Below are 21,763 nucleotides of genomic sequence, written 5' to 3'. Positions count from 1 at the left end.
TTAGGTAAAATTATTTTCATTCTAAACTCAACACATGAAAATTATAGTTTTTAATGTTTTTTTTTTTTTTTTTTTTTTTACCAGATTACATCATTTACCCATTTTTGGCCAAACAAGCAATTTCATGTAAAATTCCTAGTTTCTAGTAGCGGCCTTTCTTGGCTTACCACACTCCAATGGACCAAAAGAATGACACAATTTTGATATAGGTTTGATCTTAAGGATCTAATAGTTTGTGTTTGTGAATGACATTGCAGCACAAACAATTATTTGCAAGAATAAATAATGGAATAAATAATGACACATCAAATATTATATAGGCTGCAGTGAGTTTCTGTCGATGCAGGCTATTGAGCTTTGAGGTTCCCAGTCAAGCTTAGCTTTGAAGCACATGTTAAAAGCACTTTTACTCTTGTATTTTTCATAAAAAGATACCATACCAAAATATTAACTCAACAAAAAAAACAGCAACAACAAAAAAAACCTAATCACAGGACATTTGGCAGAGTTCAAACCTGCAGCTGCAGCTGCAGCTGCAGCGCAAACAACAACAAACAATGTTTGTAAACGTGTCCTGGAGTTTATGCAGGTGCAGACAGTGCTACTGCTGAAAGCAAGCCTAACAGCTTCCAGATCATTTATTCTGGCAATATGGCAAGGTCATCACTCCTTCAAGCACTGTCTATATGATCTGGTCAAAGAACAAGGATAGCAAGCAGTCCTCTGCCCTTGAAGAAAAGACATTTCATCAAGGGATTGGGGTTGGGGGGCATGGAGGTGGAGGCCAAGCAGCTGATGGAAAAGAACGTAGTAACATTTTCTGAGACCGAGGAGCCGGTGACTGAGTGGATCCCTCATGAAAGGAAAACCATGTGGGTCCCACTACTGAAGAGAGACTGCTCTACAATCCAGTACCCACTGCTATCAAACCAGGGCTCACCCTGTATGCCGTTCCCTTCATGAGCAGCCTGAGATCTACTTTTGACTTTTTTAAAACAAAGGAGATCTTTTACCTGCTGTGCACCCTTACAAACCTGCACGAGAGGCAAAGGTGTGAGGATTGAAGGATTATAGATGAAGTGGAGATGTGAGCCTAAACCAGAACAAAGCAATACAATTCAACATTATGCACTCCATACTGTACATAAATACCACTGTCCTGCACATACCAACCTCTGTATATTTTACATATCTTATTTTATTGTTTACTTATTTCATTTGTAAAACATGTATATACACACTATATACACACTCACACACACACACATAGAAAAACATATTTAGTACACACGTTCAGTAATGTATACACCTTATATATTGTACATATATTTATTACTTTTTAGATTAGCCATTTTTATATTTTGCTTGTTTTACGTTATTGTATTTTTGCACAACTCTGTTGCTTGTGAAGCTCGCACACAAGAATTTCACTCACATGTACTGTACCAGTGTACCTGCACATGTGACGTGACAATAAAAGTGATTTGATTTGATTTGATTTGATTTACATAGCATGTTGGAATGTTGTTACATAACACTGGAAGTTCTCAGGAAGAAAAAGGGCAAGGGGTTCAGACTCCAACGGACAGAGGAGCTCCAAGGACAGCGTCTTTACTTCAGTCACCTTGGCAGAGGAACTCCTCAGATGAAAACTGGCACAGGGGAAACAACCCAGAGCTTCCTCCCCAGCTCCTCCAGTTGCAACAGAGGAAGATTTTGTTGTCTGTCTTTGGCTTCACCAAAACTACCTCGGCAATATCCCGCATGCCAAAGCAACGGATGAATGTGCTTCCTGAAGCACAGAACCAACACCTTTGATCAACAGCAAGTGAAGATTTATAAATGTGTTTTATTGTGTTCAGAATTTTTTTGGAAGGAATCTCAGGAGAAAGATCTGTCATTTCAAAAAAGGACTTAATTTGCTTTGGCTAATTTTGTTTTGTAATTTTGTTGAAATTACAAGTTTCCACAGCACTGTGGACCTCTATGTGAACCAGCAGCATGTTTCACAAAAAGGATGACCCTCAAGCGGGCTGTACAACATTATATAGTGAGACAAAAACATAGATTATAGCAGCTATCTTCCTCCCGCACGGACGTGGCAGTCTTGGTGCCTGCTCTGAAGCATCCTCGTATCTCCGTGCCCTTTTCTGGTGTCTGCTCGCTCGTCTGTAAGAGACAGAAAAGGAAAAAACTCCTCTGCCTAGCCTTGATAATGTAATGCTATTATCCATTGTTCTTCTAGTAATTCAAAGTTGGTTTAGAATATCATGTTCGGAACTCTCTGACCCAGAGATTTATTGTAAGCATAATCTGTGTGTAAGTGTGTTTGCAATTACCCCTCTGCGCTCTAAGTCATTTCCTACAATATATCAGTCCGGACAGTCATGCCGAACGAAGCTTCTGACCTTCAAAAGGCTGAGTGCCAACTCGAATGAGCACATTTGCAGTAAATGTTAACAGTTTTCAGAACAGGAACCAGCAGCACTATTTTTCTGTTATCAGTTAGCAGCACAAATGCTCATCAGCTCATTTACTGTGCAGGGACTTTGAGTGTGTGAAGTGTGTTTGCAATAGATTTCCCTTTGGAGAATCTCAGTCAGAAACAAGACAAAGAAAAACACTTTCAGTCGTTGCTGGACTGTGTTTAATGTGGCCCACAACCTTTCTGCATTTGGCCAGGACATTGTCAAACTCACTGTTCTGCGGAGTGAATCGATGTCTCATTCACTCTTGGCATACACCTTGATGTCATCCATGTACAGGAGGTGGCTGACAACTGCTCCATTCCGTCTAGACTTGTCCCACAAGCTGATCCAACGTAGTCTGCCCAAGCCTCCCACCACTGTTTGTTTGGGTGGTTTGTTTGCTGCCATCAACAGCCTGTAATGCATCGAAGTGATAATTCAGACTTGAAGTAATCCCATGATAAGAAAACTCAAATTTGCAGTGCTCCTAAATAACTTTAGTTGTATCAACACAGGTTAACTTGCCCTAATAATTAGACTTTGGTGACAAACTGATGTGATCTCCATGTTTCCTTTGTTGGACTGTGGGCGAGTGTCAGAACTGAATGTACTGAGTAACATGTAGAGTTTAAATATGTCTCAGTTCCAGTTCAGTTTTAGAGCTCTAAAGTGCAGCTATCATGTTAGGAATATGTTAGGAATAGACAGTAACACTGAGGTCAAATCTTTATTTTACCACTCGCTGCATTCTTGATGTTCATGAATTCAGCAGGTTCATGATTGTCTGCAGCATTAATCTCATATTTCCATCTAAAGTGTTGAATTTGACTGTTTGATGTTCTTTATGATCTCGAGCACCAGTCAGAATGTGACCCCATAAACGACTTCCCTAAACCTGCTGGTCTGGAAGTCCAGCAGTCCATCTAAACAAAAGGCACTTAGTCTAAAACAGACAGAGATAGACAGATGTTTATCCTACCACAAAACAATAGGAGAATGTACGACCTCTCCCATGCTCCCAGGATGTGGATGTGAATGCCAGAACACTCTGGAATGCACACAAAAGTCTTTGCAGACCCCTAAGGATCAAACCTCTACCAACACGACATTCATTATAAAACTCTAAGCACATATGAGTAGATATTTCTAAGCATAATATAAATCTAACTGTATCTTTGTGTTGAAGGGAGTTCTTCCTTCCCACCATCACCAAGTGCTGCTCACAGTGGATTGTCTGATGGTTGGGGCTTTCTCTCTAATATCGGAGGCTGTTACCTTACACTGTTAAACAGCTTGAGGTGACTGTTGTAGTCTGTTTGGAATTTTCACTTTTTTTTTTCCAATATTTTATTTTCATTTTTTCAGCATAGAAAACCCCATCAACCAACAAGTACAGCTCAAGCGCTGAGATAATAGGACAAGAAATAGCACAATAATAATAATCAATAGAGAAAGACAAAAAAAAAAGAAAGAAAACATTAAAATTAGAAACTACCAGCATCCATAATGAATCAAATGTCATGAATATGTAATAAACAGGGAAATTGCAGTGCCATGGTACATGTTTATACAACGTGAGCTTTCTCAAGGTGAGTACAAAATGGAGTCCAGGATTTTGAGAAAACATTTGCTGCAGGTGTTTGCAGGTATCAAACTTTTTCCAGTTGAATGACTGATAACATGTCATTGAGCCAGACACTGAAGGAGGGAGGAACAGCGGACTTCCATTCCTTTAGAATAAGTCATTTCGCAATCATCATTCCGAGATCGATTGGCCCCCGCACAGTCGCAGGGACAGTTCTGGAACGTACACAGCCAAAAACTGCAATTTCTGGATTGGGTGAGATGGAAATCCCATAAGCTTTAGAGTACCAATCAAATATTTTGGACCAGAAATTGGTCAATGAGGGGCAATGCCAGAAAGCGTGAGCCAATGTGCTCTCTGATGTTTTACATCTGTCACATATAGGGGGTGTTGAAGGATAAATTTTATGTAGCCGAACCTTAGAGTAATGTAGCCGATGGACATTTTTAAATTGTATTAATTGATGTCTGCTGTTAACAGAGCAGGAATGAATTTTTGATAGGCATTTGTCCCACATTGATTCTGATATATCCATGCCCAACTCCTCCCTCCAAGCGTCTCTTATTCTCGTAGTCTGCACTTCAATGCTGTCATCAAACAAATATACAATTGTAGAAATCAAATGTTTGGAGTAAGGAGGGCTCAGGAGCACCTTAAAAAGGTTATGTTCATGTGGAACATCTTGGTAATTCTTCATATTGGATTGCATAAAATGCCTGATTTGTAGGTAACGGTAAAAATGTGAATGCGGTAAATTGAACTTTTGCTTAACCTGATTAAATGATGCAAATTTTCCATCTATATAAAGATCTTTGAATTTGATTAAGCCCTTCTCCTTCCAAACATAGTAGGATTTATCATCCCAAGGAGGCAAAAAGGCATGGTTATCACATATTGGTGCCTGCACAGAGGAGTTTGGCAGTTCAAAAAAACCTCTAATTTGGTTTAAAATCTGCACAGATTGTTTCGGAACAAACCCCAGTTTCTTAAGACTCTCAGCCCTCCCTACTTTTGAGAAAAGCAGGGCCTCTAGAGAGGAGTCCCTTACAATGTCAACCTCCATTTTAACCCAAAGGGGGATGTTGGAATCACCAAGATCTGGGGATGTCTGGTGCCAGAAGGTCAAGGTTCTTAGATTTGCAGCCCAGTAATAATGTTTAAATATTGGTAAACCCAGACCCCCCTCCAATTTGGATTTTTGTAGATGTAGTTTTGAAATCCTGGGAGTCTTGTTGTTCCATATGTAAGAAGTAATAATTGAGTCCAACTCCTTAAAGAAAGAGGAAGTGAGATAAATAGGAAGATTTTGGCAAAGATACAGAAATCTAGGAAGAGAGACCATTTTTATGGAATTTATACGACCGACCATAGATAGGGGAAGAATTTTCCATGATTCGATGTTATGCTTTAATGTTGATAAGAATTCAGCCAAGTTCAAGCTAAAAATTAATTTGGGATCTTTAAGAACAGTTAATCCAAGGTATGTGAGATGGTCGTTAACTATTTTGAATGGAACAACAAAGAAAACTTGGCAAACAGGCTTTAGATAAAGGCACAAGTTCACTTTTAACCCAGTTAATTGTATATCCTGAAATTTTGCCAAATGAGGTGACCAAATTAAGCAGGGATGGTACAGATTCTTCTGCATTACGCAGGCATAATAGTACATCGTCTGCATACAAACTAATAACAGTTTCAACCCCTCCGACCAAGAGCCCTTGTATTTTTGGATGTGCTCTTATCTTAATCGCAAGGGGCTCTAATGCCAGAGCAAATAGAGCAGGGGACAGGGGTCAGCCCTGTTGAACAGAGCGCTGCAAAGGAAATGGCGCCGACCTCTCTCCATTTGTGAGAACTGAACAGATTGGATTTGCGTATTTGCGTAATGACTCAAACATATAAAACCACTCAACCTTATCAAAGGCTTTGTGTGCATCAAGAGCTAAACTTGCTGCTCCTCCCGAACTACCATGGTCAGAATAGATGGTGTTGAGAAGACGTCTAACATTGAAAAAAGAAAGTCTGCCAGGGATAAATCCCGTTTGATCGGGGTGAATAATGGAGGTCAAGTACTTGTTCAGTCTAGTTGCTAAAATTTTGGTTATCACCTTTCGATCAAAATTTTGATGAGCCATTGGCCTGAAGTTAGCAGGATCAGAGTCGTCTCTGCCTTTCTTCAAGATTAACGAAATATTTGCTTCGTACAGAGTTTGGGGTAGTACGCCCCTGTTTTTAGAATCACGCATCATCCTAAGCAAGAATGGAGCAAGACCATCACAAAATTTCTTATAAAATTCTATGCCAAAACCGTCAGGGCCTGAAGCCTTCCCAGACGCAAATGACTTAATAGCAGCTACCACTTCTTGCAATGTAAAGTCCGAGTCAAGTTGATCTCTGGCTGCTTCATTTAGCCTAGGCAGACTGAGAGAATCAAAAAAGTCATTTAAAGCAGACTGTGTTACATTCAACTGGGAAGAGTACAACTCCTGATAGAACTCTCTGAAGCGCGTATTAATTTCTATAGCATTTGTCAGAAAAGCACCTGATTTGGATCTTATTTTGTGAATTGCTCTCGAAGCTTGTGTTCCTTTCAGTTGTTGCGCTAGCAATTTACTGGGTTTGTCTCCTATCTCAAAATGTTTATGTTTCAGCTTCAGTAGTAGATTGGTAACCTGGTCACTCATAATTGCATTGTATTCGTATTTGAGTTTTAATATGTCTCTGTAATCCTCAGGTGATTTAGAATTTTGGTAAGCCCTTTCTAGACGAGGAATGGCACTATTAGTTTCAGAAAGTCGCTTCATCTTCTCCTTTTTGAGGCCTGAGCTCTAGGAAATAATTTCGCCACGCATTACAACTTTTAATGTTTCCCACAGTGTTGAATCAGAGACCTCTCCGTTGTCATTTGAGTCAAGAAAATCCTTGAGTTTGGGTGTAAAATATTTAATAAACTTTTCGTCACTGAGAAGGGTTGAATTGAAACGCCAGGAGTAGTTCTCTTTAGGCAGACTAAGACTCAATGATATAGACGTGGGACTGTGATCCGAAATCAAAATATTATGATATCTGGAATTTGAAATTCGTGAAATAAGGAATCAGAATCAGAAAGGGTTTTATTGCCAAATGTTGAGCAGGTTTACAACATTAGGAAATTGCTGCGGTACTTAGTGCAAACATACTGTCATATAACGCTTAAATAGACATAAAAATGAGAATTATAAGTGCTAAGTAGATAGATATATACATGAGTGCAGGTGGTGATCAGTGCCAAACATGGAATGATGCAGTGAACACAGCGTAGGGTCATGTGTTAGTGGTGGGAACAGTCATATGGTTATTGTTCATGAGTCCAACAGCAGAGGGGAAGAAACTGTTCTTATGGCGAGAGGTTCTGGTGCGAATGGACCGGAGCCTCCTGCCTGAGGGGAGCAGGTCAAACAGACTGTGTCCAGGGTGAGAAGGGTCAGCTGTGATCCGAGCTGCACGCCCCAGTGTCCTGGAGGTGTACATGTCCTGCAGAGATGGGAGTCTGCAGCCAATCACCTTCTCAGCAGAGCGCACAATACGCTGCAGTCTCTGCTTGCAGTGTAGAATTGCATCATCGTCCGTGTTGGCAGGTTGAATTTCTTCAGCTGCCTCAGGAAGTACATCCTCTGCTGGGCTTTCTTTATGACGGAGGTGATGGTGGGCTCCCACTTCAGGTCCTGGGTGATGGTGGTACCCAGGAAGCGGAATGAGTCCACAGAGGTGATGAGGGTGTCAGTCAGGATGATGGGGGGGAGTGGGGCTGTGTGCTTCCTGAAGTCCACAATAATCTCCACTGTCTTCTGGGCATTCAGCACCAGGTTGTTGTGGCTGCACCAGGACACCAGACGTTCAACCTCCCTCCTGTAGGCAGACTCATACCTGTCGGAGATGAGTCCAATAACGGTGGTGTCATCTACAAACTTGATTAGCTTGACAGACTGGTGGGTGGAGGTTCAGCAGTTGGTGTACAGGGAGAAGAGCAGAGGAGAAAGAACACAGCCCTGAGGGGAGCTGGTGCTGATGGTCCGGGAGTCCGAGACATTCTTTCCCAGCCTCACATGCTGCTTCCTGTCCATCAGGAAGTCAGTGATCCACTGGCAGATGGGATCAGGCACATTCACCTGGGAAAGCTTGCTTTGGAGATGGTCTGGAAGGATGGTGTTGAAGGCAGAGCTGAAGTCCACAAACAGGATCCTGGCGTAGGTTTCTGGGGAGTCCAGATGCTGCAGGATGAAGGGTAGCGCCATGTTGATAGCGTCGTCTACAGACCTGTTGGCTCTGTATGCAAACTGCAGGGGGTCCAGGAGGGGGGCCGTGAGGGTCTTAAGGTAGGAGAGAACCAGGCGCTCAAATGACTTCATGACCACAGATGTCAGAGCCACAGGTCTGTAGTCATTTAGTCCAGTGATCCTAGGTTTCTTGGGGACAGGGATTATGGTACACTGTAAAATCTAATTAGTTCCCAGAACTCAAAAAAATTATGGAAACTCGTTGCCTCAAAAAAATTGAGTAAAGCTTAGCTAAAAATGACTAAGTTAGGACAACTTATTTACTTTGAGTACTCTGTACAAGCTCATTTGTTAACAGAACTCAAAAAAATTGGATCAAGTTTACGTAAGATGACCAAGTTAGGGCAACTTACTCATTTTGAGTACACTGTACAGCCTTGTTAGTTCCCAGAACTCGTTGTCTCAAAAAAACTAAGTAAAGCTTACTTAAGATGACTGTTAGGACAACTTATACATTTGCAAGTCTGCAGTATTAACAATAACTTGATATTTCTGACTGTACAATACTAATTGTTTACCTACTGACAAACATGTTAAGTTCAACTAAATGAAAAAACAATTTGTGGTAACCTGAATATGATTAAAAATAATTAACAACACTTTTTGTAATGATGTTAAAATGAGCCCAACTTTTGTTTTCAAACACAACAAAGTATAACAGCCAACATACTGGACACTGTTCTGCTGAACAACAAACAATTATATTGCCATCACTGTTATAATCTTACAATGAAACAAAGTCTCAGATGTAATTATTCTGAAAATAAGTTTAGGTCTACCACAAGTTTGTTTTGTACTTACATTACTTATATAATCAAAATAAAATATTTGTTGTTCTGTCACAAGTGCAGTCTCTAATTTAAACAACACATTTGTTTTGCATTCCAACACATGAGCTGGAATGTTGTAATATTTAAAGGATGCTTGTTTCCAGTCCAGGCATTACTGCCTGAATGACTGTCATGGATCGAGGTGATCCAAATGTAGGTGCAGAAGAAAGTCTTTAACTTCCCTTAGGTACAGTGGCAGTGGATGTGGGTTGAAGATGCAATGAGCTTGAACCTGCAGGCGACCATCTTCACTGACCACACCATCTGTGATGGAGGACTCATCTCTCCTGTTGTCCTGCAAGCAAACAATAATATTTTTTGGAACATGAACTTAATTGGTTTCTTAAAACATTTTTTTTCTGCATTTGGTATAGAACAGACTCCAATTTAGACAATCTCAGGCTCCCTCCCCACCGGAGAGGTGACATTCAATGTCCCAATTGTCAGTCTGGATAGCCCTGACCACCACCCGACACACAATAATGTCATGAAAGCATCATTTTAAAAAGGGCTATGCAAACATGACCAATAACTTTCATTCTAATGATGTGCAAAATGATTTGGGCACAAAACAGATTTTGCTGTTAGAAAACTTGCAGACTTCACTATATACAGTGTAGACCCTCTAAACTAAGTTTGGGGGATGTGATCTTTCAAGAAATGCAGACCAAACTGTTGTTGTTTGTTTACTTACACAGCATGTCTTGTAGAATTAACTGTGGTCACCAGCAACAGCATAGTGCAGTCATATCTCAAGTCTAATAACAGAAGACAGGAAAAGATCAGTAAAGAAACAACTTCCCCAAACCAAAGCACAAACAAAACAATAAGTAAAACAGGCTGATCTAAAGTATGATTAAAGTTCAGCCTGATTAATATAAATGTCACTGACAGTTGCTAATATATTGGAAAACCAAAACACTTACTGATGTCTTTCTGTCAAACAGCAGGAGTGCTGGTCCCGAGCCTCAAAGACAGTAAGAAGCAAGGAGAGGGAGAAAAAACAGAACATTTTTCAGAAACTGATTTGATCCTTAATGGTTGTGCAATCATTGTAACATAGAGTTTGCTTATGTTGTTAAATAAAGGCTAGATTTGACATTAATAGATGCCACAGATGTTCTAAAGCTGCCACAAAGCATGAAAAAAAAAATAGACGTCTCCGAAAACGTCGGAGCATTTTTGCAAATATGTGATGTCTTGATAAATCAAGCAGATATTTGAAATTTACACAGCTACATTCTCGCCTGAAAATATTGTGGCGAGCTCAGGAAACGGAGGAGACAGAGGTTTCTTTTGGTCTTGCTACCCGCCGTGTTAGCCAGGGAGCACAGCCGTTTATTAAAACGTTTCAGAGGAACACTGGCGCGAGCCCACTGCTCAGCGCGGCAACAACACAACAACAACAAAAGGCGCTCTCTCACCGGAAACACCCCGTCGCAGAGAGAGCGTCACCTGTAACCATGACAACAGACAACAAACAGAACTGTGAAACATAACATAAATGTCCATAACATCCCCGAACAGCCCTGGGCCGCTACATAGCCCCCACCTAAGGGGTCAGTCGTCCCCGACAACCCCATTACCCCACACAAAGTCCTGCAACTGTCCATGTGTCTTCCTTCGGCGCGCAGGCCGATCTCGACCAGCAGGGGAAGAGTCACTTGGATGAGAACCTGGGGTGCCACCAGCATCCCCTGCCCCGGCGGCTGCTGGAGCGGGCGGCCAGTACGGTGAGAGCCTGTCCTGGTGCAACACCGCCACGCGTCCTGGACCTGGCATGCGGATCCGGTACACCACTTCTGTTAGCTGCCCCACGACCTCCGCCGGCCCTTGCCAGTGACCGCACAGCCTGGGGGACACCCCTCTCTTGCGAACCGGGCAGTACACCCAAACCTTGTCGCCAGGCACGAAAGCTCCCCCTCAGCACCTGGTGTCGCAGGCTCTTTTCTGTCGTACTCCGGCACTGACCTGGGCCTGGCGCTGCTCCCTCAGCCTCCTGTAGCCGTCTCTGGCCACCAACACGTGCCGGTTCTCTGCCTCGGGGACGGGGAAAGGCTCTAGGACGTCTCCTCCCACTCTCTCCATCGGGGCCCCCACCCGATGCTGCTGTAGGGGGACAGTGAAGCATTGAGTGGAGCCCTTCCGTGCCGTACAGGTGTCACAGCAGTGCACATGAAGTTCCACATCCCGTCGACAACCAGGCCAGTAGAACCGTCCCCTGAGACGGCGGAGAGTTTTAGCATTTCCATAGTGGCTGGCCCCCACCGAGCCGTGGACGAGCTCGAGCACCTGCGACCGCAGCGTCCGAGGCACCAACAGCTGCAGGAGATCTCTGCCCTGCCCGGTGGCCCGCCATCTCCGGTACAGGAGGCCGTCGTGGGTCTCCAGGGTGTTGTACTGGGAGTAGTAGGCCTTCACTTCGGGCCCCTGTCCTGACACCCCTGTCCAGCCTGGGCGTCGTGCTGCCTCCAGCCAGGCCCCCACCTGAACCAATGTCGCATCAGCCTCCTGCTCCTGCTTCAGCTGCTGCATGGTCAACGAGAGCCACCCCCCTCCGCCGGCTGTGGCCCGAGCAGTAGCCACGCCCCGTGCCTCCTGGGCCCGCTCTCCCTGCCATTTCGAGAGGGCAGCTGGCGTGGGCGCAGACAGATGGGTTGAGCAGAGTCTGTGTCGGTGGTGTGCTGAACCAGCCGAGTCTGCCTGCAGTCTCCGGTTCCCTGCTTTTGACCGCACTGGAGGGCCAGAGTCTCTGTACCAACAGTGATAGCCAGCTTCGCGGTGTCAACGCAGGCCCCCCAGCGGGTCAGCAGATCAAGGCCGATGATGCACTGTTCTTGGATGTCAGCAAGCCAGAAGTCGTGCACCAGCTCCAGATCCTTCACTCGGATCCGCAACGGTTTCTTCCCCCGCATGTCAGTTCTCTCCCCCGTCACTGTCATCAGCTGGGTGTCGGTGGGTGACCAACCCATCACAAGCGGCCCGGATGTTCCAGGAAACACACCAGGTCGTATTAGGGAAATGGTGGACCCCGTGTCCACCAGGGCTTGGCAGGGCTGGTCCTCAACACAGCAGCTTAGGTAGAGTCCCTTGAGGTGCCCAACTAGGCCCGCCACCGTGCATCGTTCTTGGAGGGGGGCAGGAAGCTGGAGCGGTTGTCCCCTCACTACACCGCTCCCACCCTGTTTCCCTGTGGCTTCGTGGTTCTGGCCGTCGGGGCAGGTGCTGGGCAGTCACGCGCCACATGGCCAGGCTCATCGCACCTGTAACAGCGGTCGGTGGGACGACGACGACGCCTCCGAGGCACCGAGGGCTGCAGCTGGCATATCTCCGCGACCGCCCCCTCCCGTCGCAGTCTGCGGCTCTGATTTGAGGGTAGCTTGGGGGGCGCACATGCTGGTTAGGTGGCGAGGTGAGCACCAGCTCGGCCCTCTCAGCCTCAAGGAGCGCCTCACGGAGAGTTTGAGGCATGGCTAGGCGGACGTGTTGGCGTAGTCGCTCTGGAAAAAGTCCACGCAGGAAAGCATGCAGGCTAAGCTCCTCACGGGCTGCTGCGGGGAACTCTGGGTAGCCACGACGAGCATACAGCAACACATCCGCTGCAAAGGTGCCCAGGCTCTCCCCCGGCCTACGGCTCCGGTTGGTCAGCTGCTCCCTGCTCTGCTCAGTGGAGTGCCGCTGCCCGAATCGCCTCTCGAGTGCTATGGTGAGGGCCTGGAGCTCATGCTGCTCTGACGCGGCTAGGTCATGGAGTACCTGCAGTGCATCTCCTTCCAATGCTAGCGCTAGCTGTGTAGCAGCCTCTTCGTCGCTCCAGCTATTATGTCTCGCGGCTAGCCGTACTTGTGAGAGGTAGGGCTCTAGCGGGGTTAGCCCGTTATATTTCGGTACCTTAGCTGGTGTTGCAGGCGTCACTGCTCGCTGTCGGGGGCCCGGTGTGTCGGCCGACGGAGGCAGCCCATGAAGCATCGCCCTAGCGTCGGTCGCGGCGGGCCGCCGCCGCTGTGCGCTCGCGCCATCGGGACCCGTCGGGGCACTTACATGGCCGCTAGCTTCCTCTCTCTTCAATCGCCGGCTTCCCAAGCAGCGAATACTCTCCTCGACGGCTTGCTCCAGCCTCTGAGTGTCTCTCTCCATTCCGGCGAGGGTGAGCTATCCCACTTCTGACACCAATGTGGCGAGCTCAGGAAACGGAGGAGACAGAGGTTTCTTTTGGTCTTGCTACCCGCCGTGTTAGCCAGGGAGCACAGCCGTTTATTAAAACGTTTCAGAGGAACACTGGCGCGAGCCCACTGCTCAGCGCGGCAACAACACAACAACAACAAAAGGCGCTCTCTCACCGGAAACACCCCGTCGCAGAGAGAGCGTCACCTGTAACCATGACAACAGACAACAAACAGAACTGTGAAACATAACATAAATGTCCATAACATCCCCGAACAGCCCTGGGCCGCTACAATATCTTAAAAGTTTATTTTGTGACCCAGAAAAAGTAATAAGTTTTTCAGCGGCGCTCCTCCGCCATTGCCGCGCTTACAAGTACGCACAGGCTCCGACAACCGTGGCCGACAAATGCGATCCTCCTTTTCCCCAGACTACCCTTTCTGGGTCACAAAATAACCTTTTAAGATATTTTCAGGCGACAATGTAGCTATGTAATGCTCAAATATCTACTTAATTTATCAAAATATCACATATTTGCAAAAGTGCTTCCACGTTTTCGGAGAGCTCTGTTATCCACCCCCCACCCCCACACCTACCCCACCCCTAACGGCTACACCTCCCGAAGAATTTTGTCTGGGCTCTTATCTCACTTATTTATTTCAAACAATCAACAGAAAATTTCACCACATAGTTTTATGTAAGGTTTGTAAGGCTGTGGTGTTAATTTTTAAGTAACACGAGCCCAGCGGCAGCAGCAACGCTAGGCTAACACTAACTAGCTAGCAAGATTTTAAACCTGGTGCTAAACTAAGAGGAGCCACAAAATCAGTTTGAATAAGAGTAAACATTTACTCACCAAGTCAGTGTATCAGGTAAAGATCCACAGCAATGACAACAATAATATCTTGAGCTGACGCTTCTCCGGGTTTGCTCAACATATTCCATAAAAAATGCACCGTGAACATGCGGACTGATCCGAGAGGGAGGAGGACGGTAGTCACGTGGCATTTTCAAAACATCTTTCATCCTTCCGCACTGAGAAGCAAAACTTCCAGCTTACTTAGTTTTTCTAAGTTAAGACAACTCAAATAAATGGAGTTTATCAGCGTTTTTGCATAAAAAGTACTGGTAACTTATTTAAATTGAGTTCTAATAACAAATTGATAAAAATTGAGTTCAGCCTATTTAATATTTTTAATTAAACACAATATTACATTTTACAGTGTAGAGGACTTGAAGCAGGCAGGCACATGACATGCCTGCAGTGAGGAGTTGAAAATGCCAGAAAACACTGGGGCCAACTCATTTGCACAGTGTCTGAGGGTGGCAGGAGACACACCGTCTGGGCCAGGAGCTTTTCGAGCATTCAGACTCTAGGCTTGAACTGACCAAAAAATAATCAATTCGACTGTAGGATTTGTGGACGCCAGAGTAAAAAGAGTAATCTTTATCAGTGGGATGTTGAAGTCTCCAAATGTCTACTAAATTTCTAGCTTTAGAAAGATTATTCAGAAGCCGCACAGAGGCAATCTCTGGGGGAGGACGCGATGACAGCCGGTCAAGGTAAGGGTCTAAATAGCAGTTCCAATCTCCTGCTATTACTATATTTGAGTCAGTATCATCCGGTAGCAAGTCAAACACCTTTCTGAAAAACATAGGCTCATCTGTGTTTGGACCGTAAACATTTAGTAGGGTTAATGGGAGTGAAGCTATCGTGCCTGAAACCATTATGTATTGTCCCTGAGGATCACTGATTACAGATTTAAGTTGAAATGGGACATGTTTCTTAAATAGTATGGCTACCCCCCTGGCATGTGATGTAAAGGGTGACTGATATATTTGAGATATCCAGTTACATTTTAAAACATGCTGCATTGTAGATTTTATGTGGGTTTCTTGCAGAAAAATTACATCTGCACAAAGAGATTTCAAATGTTTAAATACTTTACCCCTTTTGACAACTGAGCCAAGCCCTCTAACATTCCATGATACAAGCTGCAAATCCCTGTTTCCCATTTGTATACTAGCCTGTGACCTGGCCATTATAGTGGGGAAAAATGAAAAAAAGAAAAATGATAAGGTGTGACATTGTTCACTCAAAATGACCGAAAGTCATAAACTGGCAGTAATGAAGCTAGTGCACCTGAGCTGTAGAACAAGAACAAATCAAAACATAACCCACCCCTTCCCCAAAAAACGCTTCCCCCGGAACCTGATGCATAACATCCCCTCTTCACTTCAAAGGGAGCTGCCGGGCAAATGGCTTATCTTCACACCCACCACTCAGAATAAAGACATAAAAGTGCTGTGTATTACCACCACCATGTAATAGAAAAAGCAAACATCATTCACTGAGAAAATGTTACACCAGTAAGGATGTCTCATCTAAAGTTGTTGGTATAATGTTGTACTTGAAAGTCCAAAGCCAGTTCTCAGCATGGTGTCTTTTAAAGTTAGAAGTCTTAATATTGCTCAGGCATTTCTGCAGTCAGAACCACTACAGTTACCTTACACTGAGACCTTAATTTCTCATAGTCGACCCGTGTCCTTTGATGCAATGTGCCGCCTCATCTGCGTCGTTGAAGATTGACGGTGCTTGTCCGTCACGCCAGTATACATAGAGCCTTGCCGGGTAACGTAGTGTGTGCTTGATTCCATCACTGCGCAGGGTTTGCATCACACCATTAAAAGCGCGAGGCTGGTTCATCACTTCGCTGGTGTAGTCTGGAAATATCATCACCTTGTTTCCTTTATACTCGCAGCGTTTTTGCATCCTGCAGCGACGCAGGATCAGCTCCTTCTCCTGAAAATGATGAATGCGGGCCAGGATAGTGCGTGGTTTAGCGCCAGCAGTTAGTTTCGCTTGTAGCGAGCCGTGTGCACGATCGACTTTTATCGGATGTGGAAAGTGCTCCTTTCCCAGCAACTCCAGGATAAGCCTGGAAACAAAGTCAGTGGGCATACCTTTTTCCTCGTCCTCGGGTATGCCGACAATTTTGATATTGTGTCTGCGGGAGCGGGCCTCTAAGTCCTGGAGTTTGGTTTTAAGTTGGTTGACGTGCTGAGTCAGGTCCGAACATTTGGCTTCTAGCGCCCCTATGTGCTCGTCCAAGGCACACATCGCTTGTTCTTGACTTTCCATGTGGTTTTTCATCTCTTTCTGCTCCGAAAGGAGCGACTGAAATCTAGCCTCAAAATTATCAAACCGCTCATCAATCTTCCCCATTATAGACGTGGCCATCTCCTGACACATCTCCTTGCATAGGGTGTAGGTTCTGTCTTCGTGGGGGCCAGCCTCTGGTTCGGTAGGGCTACTAGTGCTAGCATTAGCCCCGCTAGCGGTGTTGCTAACATAGCCCTCGATGGTTTTATTCTTTCTTGGAGGGTTCGTTTTCGGTCTCATTGCGCAAAAATGGACAGCGTAGATCAGCCTGGAAATATTCACCTGCAGAAAATATCCGCCTGTGTAAGAATTTATGGTGGTGTTCAGTAAAAATCTGAGTTTTGGTGGAGAGCTCCGAAAAACACGTCTACATCCTACTGCTGCTCACTAGCGCCCCCCTGGAATTTTCACTTTTAAATAAAGTTACATTAAATGGATGTAAATGGATAGATTTCATTGTGAAAAAGAGAAAATGGTCGTTAAAAGATTGATTGTTGTTTTGTGTGTGTGCAGTCTGTCAGGCTGTCTGATCACAGAGGAAGGCTGTACTTCTCTGGCCTCAGCCCTGAGCTCCAACCCCTCCCATCTGAGAGAGCTGGACCTGAGCTACAATCATCCAGGAGACTCAGGAATGAAGCTGCTGTCGGCTGGACTGAAGGATCCAGGCTGGAGACTGGACACTCTCAGGTATGGAGAGAATGACTGATAGAGGAGGAAGAGCTGGAAACATTTCCTGTGTCCTTCACTCACTTCCTGTTTGTTTCCTACAGATGAGACATGAACAGTCACACATGCAGGAATATATTCAGGGACAGACACACTAGTCTAGCTGGATAGTACATAGATATTTATGTAGAGGGTCTCCAAGGAGTCTGTTTGCAGGAACATTAATGATAACTGATAAGTCATGTTGAGAGTTTCATTAAAAGTAGACCTACAGTTAGGTCCATAAATATTTGGACAGAGACAACATTTTGTAACTTTAGATACACTTTATTAGGTCACAGGTGTCCATGAGATAGTGGCCACTGTGTACCTAATAAAGTGTCAGCCATGTGTATGTTTCCCATGCTGTATGTCCACAGTCACATTGACAGTCAGTGACACTGGCAGAAGGATGAAACAAGGCTGTGAATCATTTCAGTCTGTGTGTGCGACAAAGACGTAGACAGGAGCAGCTAACATTTGGAAATGGAAGCTTAAATACTGGAAACTCTAGATTCACAGCTGAATTCACAATAAATTTGTTCTCAAGTGCACATTTAGCAGCTAATGCTAATACTGTTTTCCTTTGCTTTCTACAATTTGAGCAGCTATTGCTAAGTAGGCCACTTTGCTCTGCTAAGGATTTGTGTGACCATGATGGAAACTCTGATAAGCTAATGCTGCTAAGCTAATGCTGTTCATGGGCCCTGTGAGAATCAATATTTCATTCTCATTCTGTTGTTTAAGAACAATGTTAACGTCTCACATCATTATAACACAAGAGAAAAGGGTATTAGCATTAGCTATTAGTGCTTATTCGCCTCAAATTACCTTTAGCTGCTAATGGGAGCCTACTTAGCATTAACCCCTTACTAATATAATGTTAATTTACGTCAAATTAGCATTAGCTGCTCATATTGTTATAAGGAAAGAGAAAACAGTATTAGCATTAGCTGCTAATAATTATTCACCCCTAATTAGAATAAGCCGCTAAAAGCGGCCTTAGCATTAGCTGCCAATTCCTCTTCACCTAAAATTAGCATTAGCTGCTAATTTCAGTCTACTTAGCATTAACTCCTCACTAATATAATGCTAATTCACAGCACCATTAGCTGCTAGCATCAGCCTGCCTAGCACTAGCTGCAAACATTGTTAAAAGGGAAGGGAAAAGTGTTAGCATTATTGGGTAAGGCTAACTCGCATCAAATTAGCATTAGCCAATAACAGCAGCCTTCTTAGCATTAGCTGCTGTCATTCTTACAAAGCAAATAGTATGAGCATTAGCTGTTAATGCTTTTTCATCTAAAATTAGAATTAGCCACTAATGGCGTATTGTTTAAAAGTAAAAAAAAAACATTGTTAGCATAATCAAAGGAGTTTGCAAAGAAAAGCGTCTGGACTTCTTTAAGTTGCTTGAAGACGTTTCACCTCTCATCCGAGAAGCTTCTTCAGTTCTAAAGTCAAATGGCCGAGAGTCCCAGATTTAAACCCAGTGGGAGTATCCCCCCCAATGAGGGACAAAGGACCCCCTGGTGATCCTCTAATCACATGCGCCAAGGTGTGAAAGCGGGTGTGGGACCTAATCAGCCAGGGTTTCGGGTGAGCCCATTGTGAAACCTGGCCCCACCTTGTCATGTGAATTCCTGAGGTCAGATGGCCCAGGATGTGAGTGGGCGTTAAGGCGTCTGGGGAGGGAACTCAAAACTGGATTATAGATGGCAGACAGTTGGTGTCGTAAACCACCGCCTCTGTTCAAAGATGGTCGCTCACAGTGGACATAGATGGCCTTTTTCACTCCTCTTTCAAACCATCTGTCCTCTCTGTCCAATATGTGAACATTGGCATCCTCAAAAGAGTGACCTTTATCCTTAAGATGCAGATGGACTGCTGAGTCTTGTCCTGTGGAGGTGGCTCTTCTATGTTGTGCCATGCGCTTGTGAAGTGGCTGTTTGGTCTCTGCAATGTAGAGGTCTGGGCATTCCTCGCTGCACTGTACAGCATACACCACGTTGTTCAGTCTGTGTTTTGGAGTTTTGTCTTTCGGGTGAACCAGTTTCTGTCTGAGTGTGTTGCTGGGTCTGAAGTACACTGGGATGTCGTGCTTGGAGAAAACTCTCCTGAGTTTCTCTGATACACCGGCTACATAGGGGATGACAATGTTGTTGCGTCTGTCTTTCTTATCCTCCCTCGCTGGTGCACAGAAGACACCAGCGAGGGAGGATAAGAAAGACAGACGCAACAACATTGTCATCCCCTATGTAGCCGGTGTATCAGAGAAACTCAGGAGAGTTTTCTCCAAGCACGACATCCCAGTGTACTTCAGACCCAGCAACACACTCAGACAGAAACTGGTTCACCCGAAAGACAAAACTCCAAAACACAGACTGAACAACGTGGTGTATGCTGTACAGTGCAGCGAGGAATGCCCAGACCTCTACATTGCAGAGACCAAACAGCCACTTCACAAGCGCATGGCACAACATAGAAGAGCCACCTCCACAGGACAAGACTCAGCAGTCCATCTGCATCTTAAGGATAAAGGTCACTCTTTTGAGGATGCCAATGTTCACATATTGGACAGAGAGGACAGATGGTTTGAAAGAGGAGTGAAAGAGGCCATCTATGTCCACTGTGAGCGACCATCTTTGAACAGAGGCGGTGGTTTACGACACCAACTGTCTGCCATCTATAATCCAGTTTTGAGTTCCCTCCCCAGACGCCTTAACGCCCACTCACTTCCTGGGCCATCTGACCTCAGGAATTCACATGACAAGGTGGGGCCAGGTTTCACAATGGGCTCACCCGAAACCCTGGCTGATTAGGTCCCACACCCACTTTCACACCTTGGCGCATGTGATTAGAGGATCACCAGGGGGTCCTTTGTCCCTCATTGGGGGGGATACTCCCACTGGGTTTAAATCTGGGACTCTCGGCCATTTGACTTTAGAACTGAAGAAGCTTCTCGGATGAGAGGTGAAACGTCTTCAAGCAACTTAAAGAAGTCCAGACGCTTTTCTTTGCAAACTCCTTTGACTACGATGACCTGGATGACTGAGAACCTTCACAGACACATTGTTAGCATAAGCGGATAATGCTAATTCACCTCAAATTAGTATTAGCTAATAACGGCAACCCGCTTAGCATTAGCTGGTCACATTGTTATAAGGCAATAAAATATGGTATTAGCATTAGCTACCAATTCCTATTCACCTAAAATTAGCATTAGCTACTAATAGTAGCCTATTTAGCATAAACTTCTTAATGCTAAATGAAGTTTATTAATGCTAAATAGGCTTAACTGAAATGAAAGTAGTGTTAGCATTAGCTGCTGATATTGTTAAAAAGTAATAAAAAGTAAGATAAAACATTGCTAGCAGTAGCGGATAATGCTAACACACATCAAATTAGCATTACCTAATAATGGCAGCCTTCTTAGCATTAGCTGCTCATATTGTTATATTGCAAGGGAAAAGTAAATTAGCATTAGCTAATAATGGCTACGTACCTAGCATTAGCTACTGATTTTGATATAAAGCAAGAAAATATGGTAGTAGCATTAGCTTCTAATGCTTTTTCATCTAAAATTAGAATTAGCCAGTAATGGCGTCCTATTTCAAATCAAATCAAATAAAATTCAAATTTTATTTGTCACATACAGTCATACACAGTACGATATGCAGTGAAATGCCTTATACAACTGCTCGTGACCTAAAGAAAAAAGAAAAGGCTATGAATAAAATAGGAAATAAATCCATCCTCATCCGCTTTATCCGAGATCGGGTCGCGGGGGCAGCAGCCTAAGCAGAGAAGCCCAGACCTCCCTCTCCCCAGCCACCTCCTCCAGCTCATCCGGGGGAACACCAAGGCGTTCCCAGGCCAGCCGAGAGATATAATCTCTCCAGCGCGTCCTGGGTCTGCCCCGGGGCCTCCTCCCGGTGGGACATGCCCGGAACACCTCACCCAGGAGGCGCCCAGGGGGCATCCTTGTCAGATGCCCGAACCACCTCAACTGGCTCCTTTCGATGTGGAGGAGCAGCGGCTCTACTCTGAGCCCCTCCCGGATGGCCGAACTTCTCACCCTATCTCTAAGGGAGAGGCCAGCCACCCTTCGGAGGAAGCTCATTTCCGCTGCTTGTATCCGCGATCTCGTTCTTTCGGTCACTACCCACAGCTCGTGGCCATAGGTGAGGGTCGGGACGTAGATCGACCGGTAAATTGAGAGCTTCGTTTTTACACTCAGCTCCCTCTTCACCACGACGGACCGGTGCAGCGTCCGCATCACTGCAGCCGCAGCACCAATCCGTCTGTCGATCTCCGGCTCCCTTCTCCCATCACTCGCGAACAAGACCCCGAGATACTTAAACTCCTCCACTTGGGGCAGGAACTCATCCCCGACCCGGAGTGGGCACTCCACCCTTTTCCGGCTGAGAACCATGGCCTCAGATTTGGAGGTGCTGATCCTCATTCCCGCTGCTTCACACTCGGCTGCGAACCGTTCCAGTGCGAGCTGGAGGCCCTCACCCGATGAAGCC

At 45.0% G+C, this 21,763-nt stretch overlaps 1 protein-coding gene across 1 annotated transcript in view; it reads left to right on the top strand.

Annotated features, from left to right (window-relative positions):
• LOC109199175 (NACHT, LRR and PYD domains-containing protein 12-like) overlaps positions 1-21,763 on the top strand; it is a 53,538-nt gene that overhangs the window by 24,946 nt on the left and 6,829 nt on the right. The window contains exon 10 of the mRNA XM_019354505.2: positions 17,040-17,205. Within this exon, the coding sequence (XP_019210050.2) occupies positions 17,040-17,205 (166 nt within the window). The remainder of the gene's footprint in view (positions 1-17,039; positions 17,206-21,763) is intronic.

Source organism: Oreochromis niloticus, unplaced genomic scaffold, assembly GCF_001858045.2.
Source record: "Oreochromis niloticus isolate F11D_XX unplaced genomic scaffold, O_niloticus_UMD_NMBU tig00002015_pilon, whole genome shotgun sequence".
NCBI classification, from domain to species: Eukaryota; Metazoa; Chordata; class Actinopteri; order Cichliformes; family Cichlidae; genus Oreochromis; species Oreochromis niloticus.
This window is presented reverse-complemented; position numbering and strand designations above follow the sequence as displayed.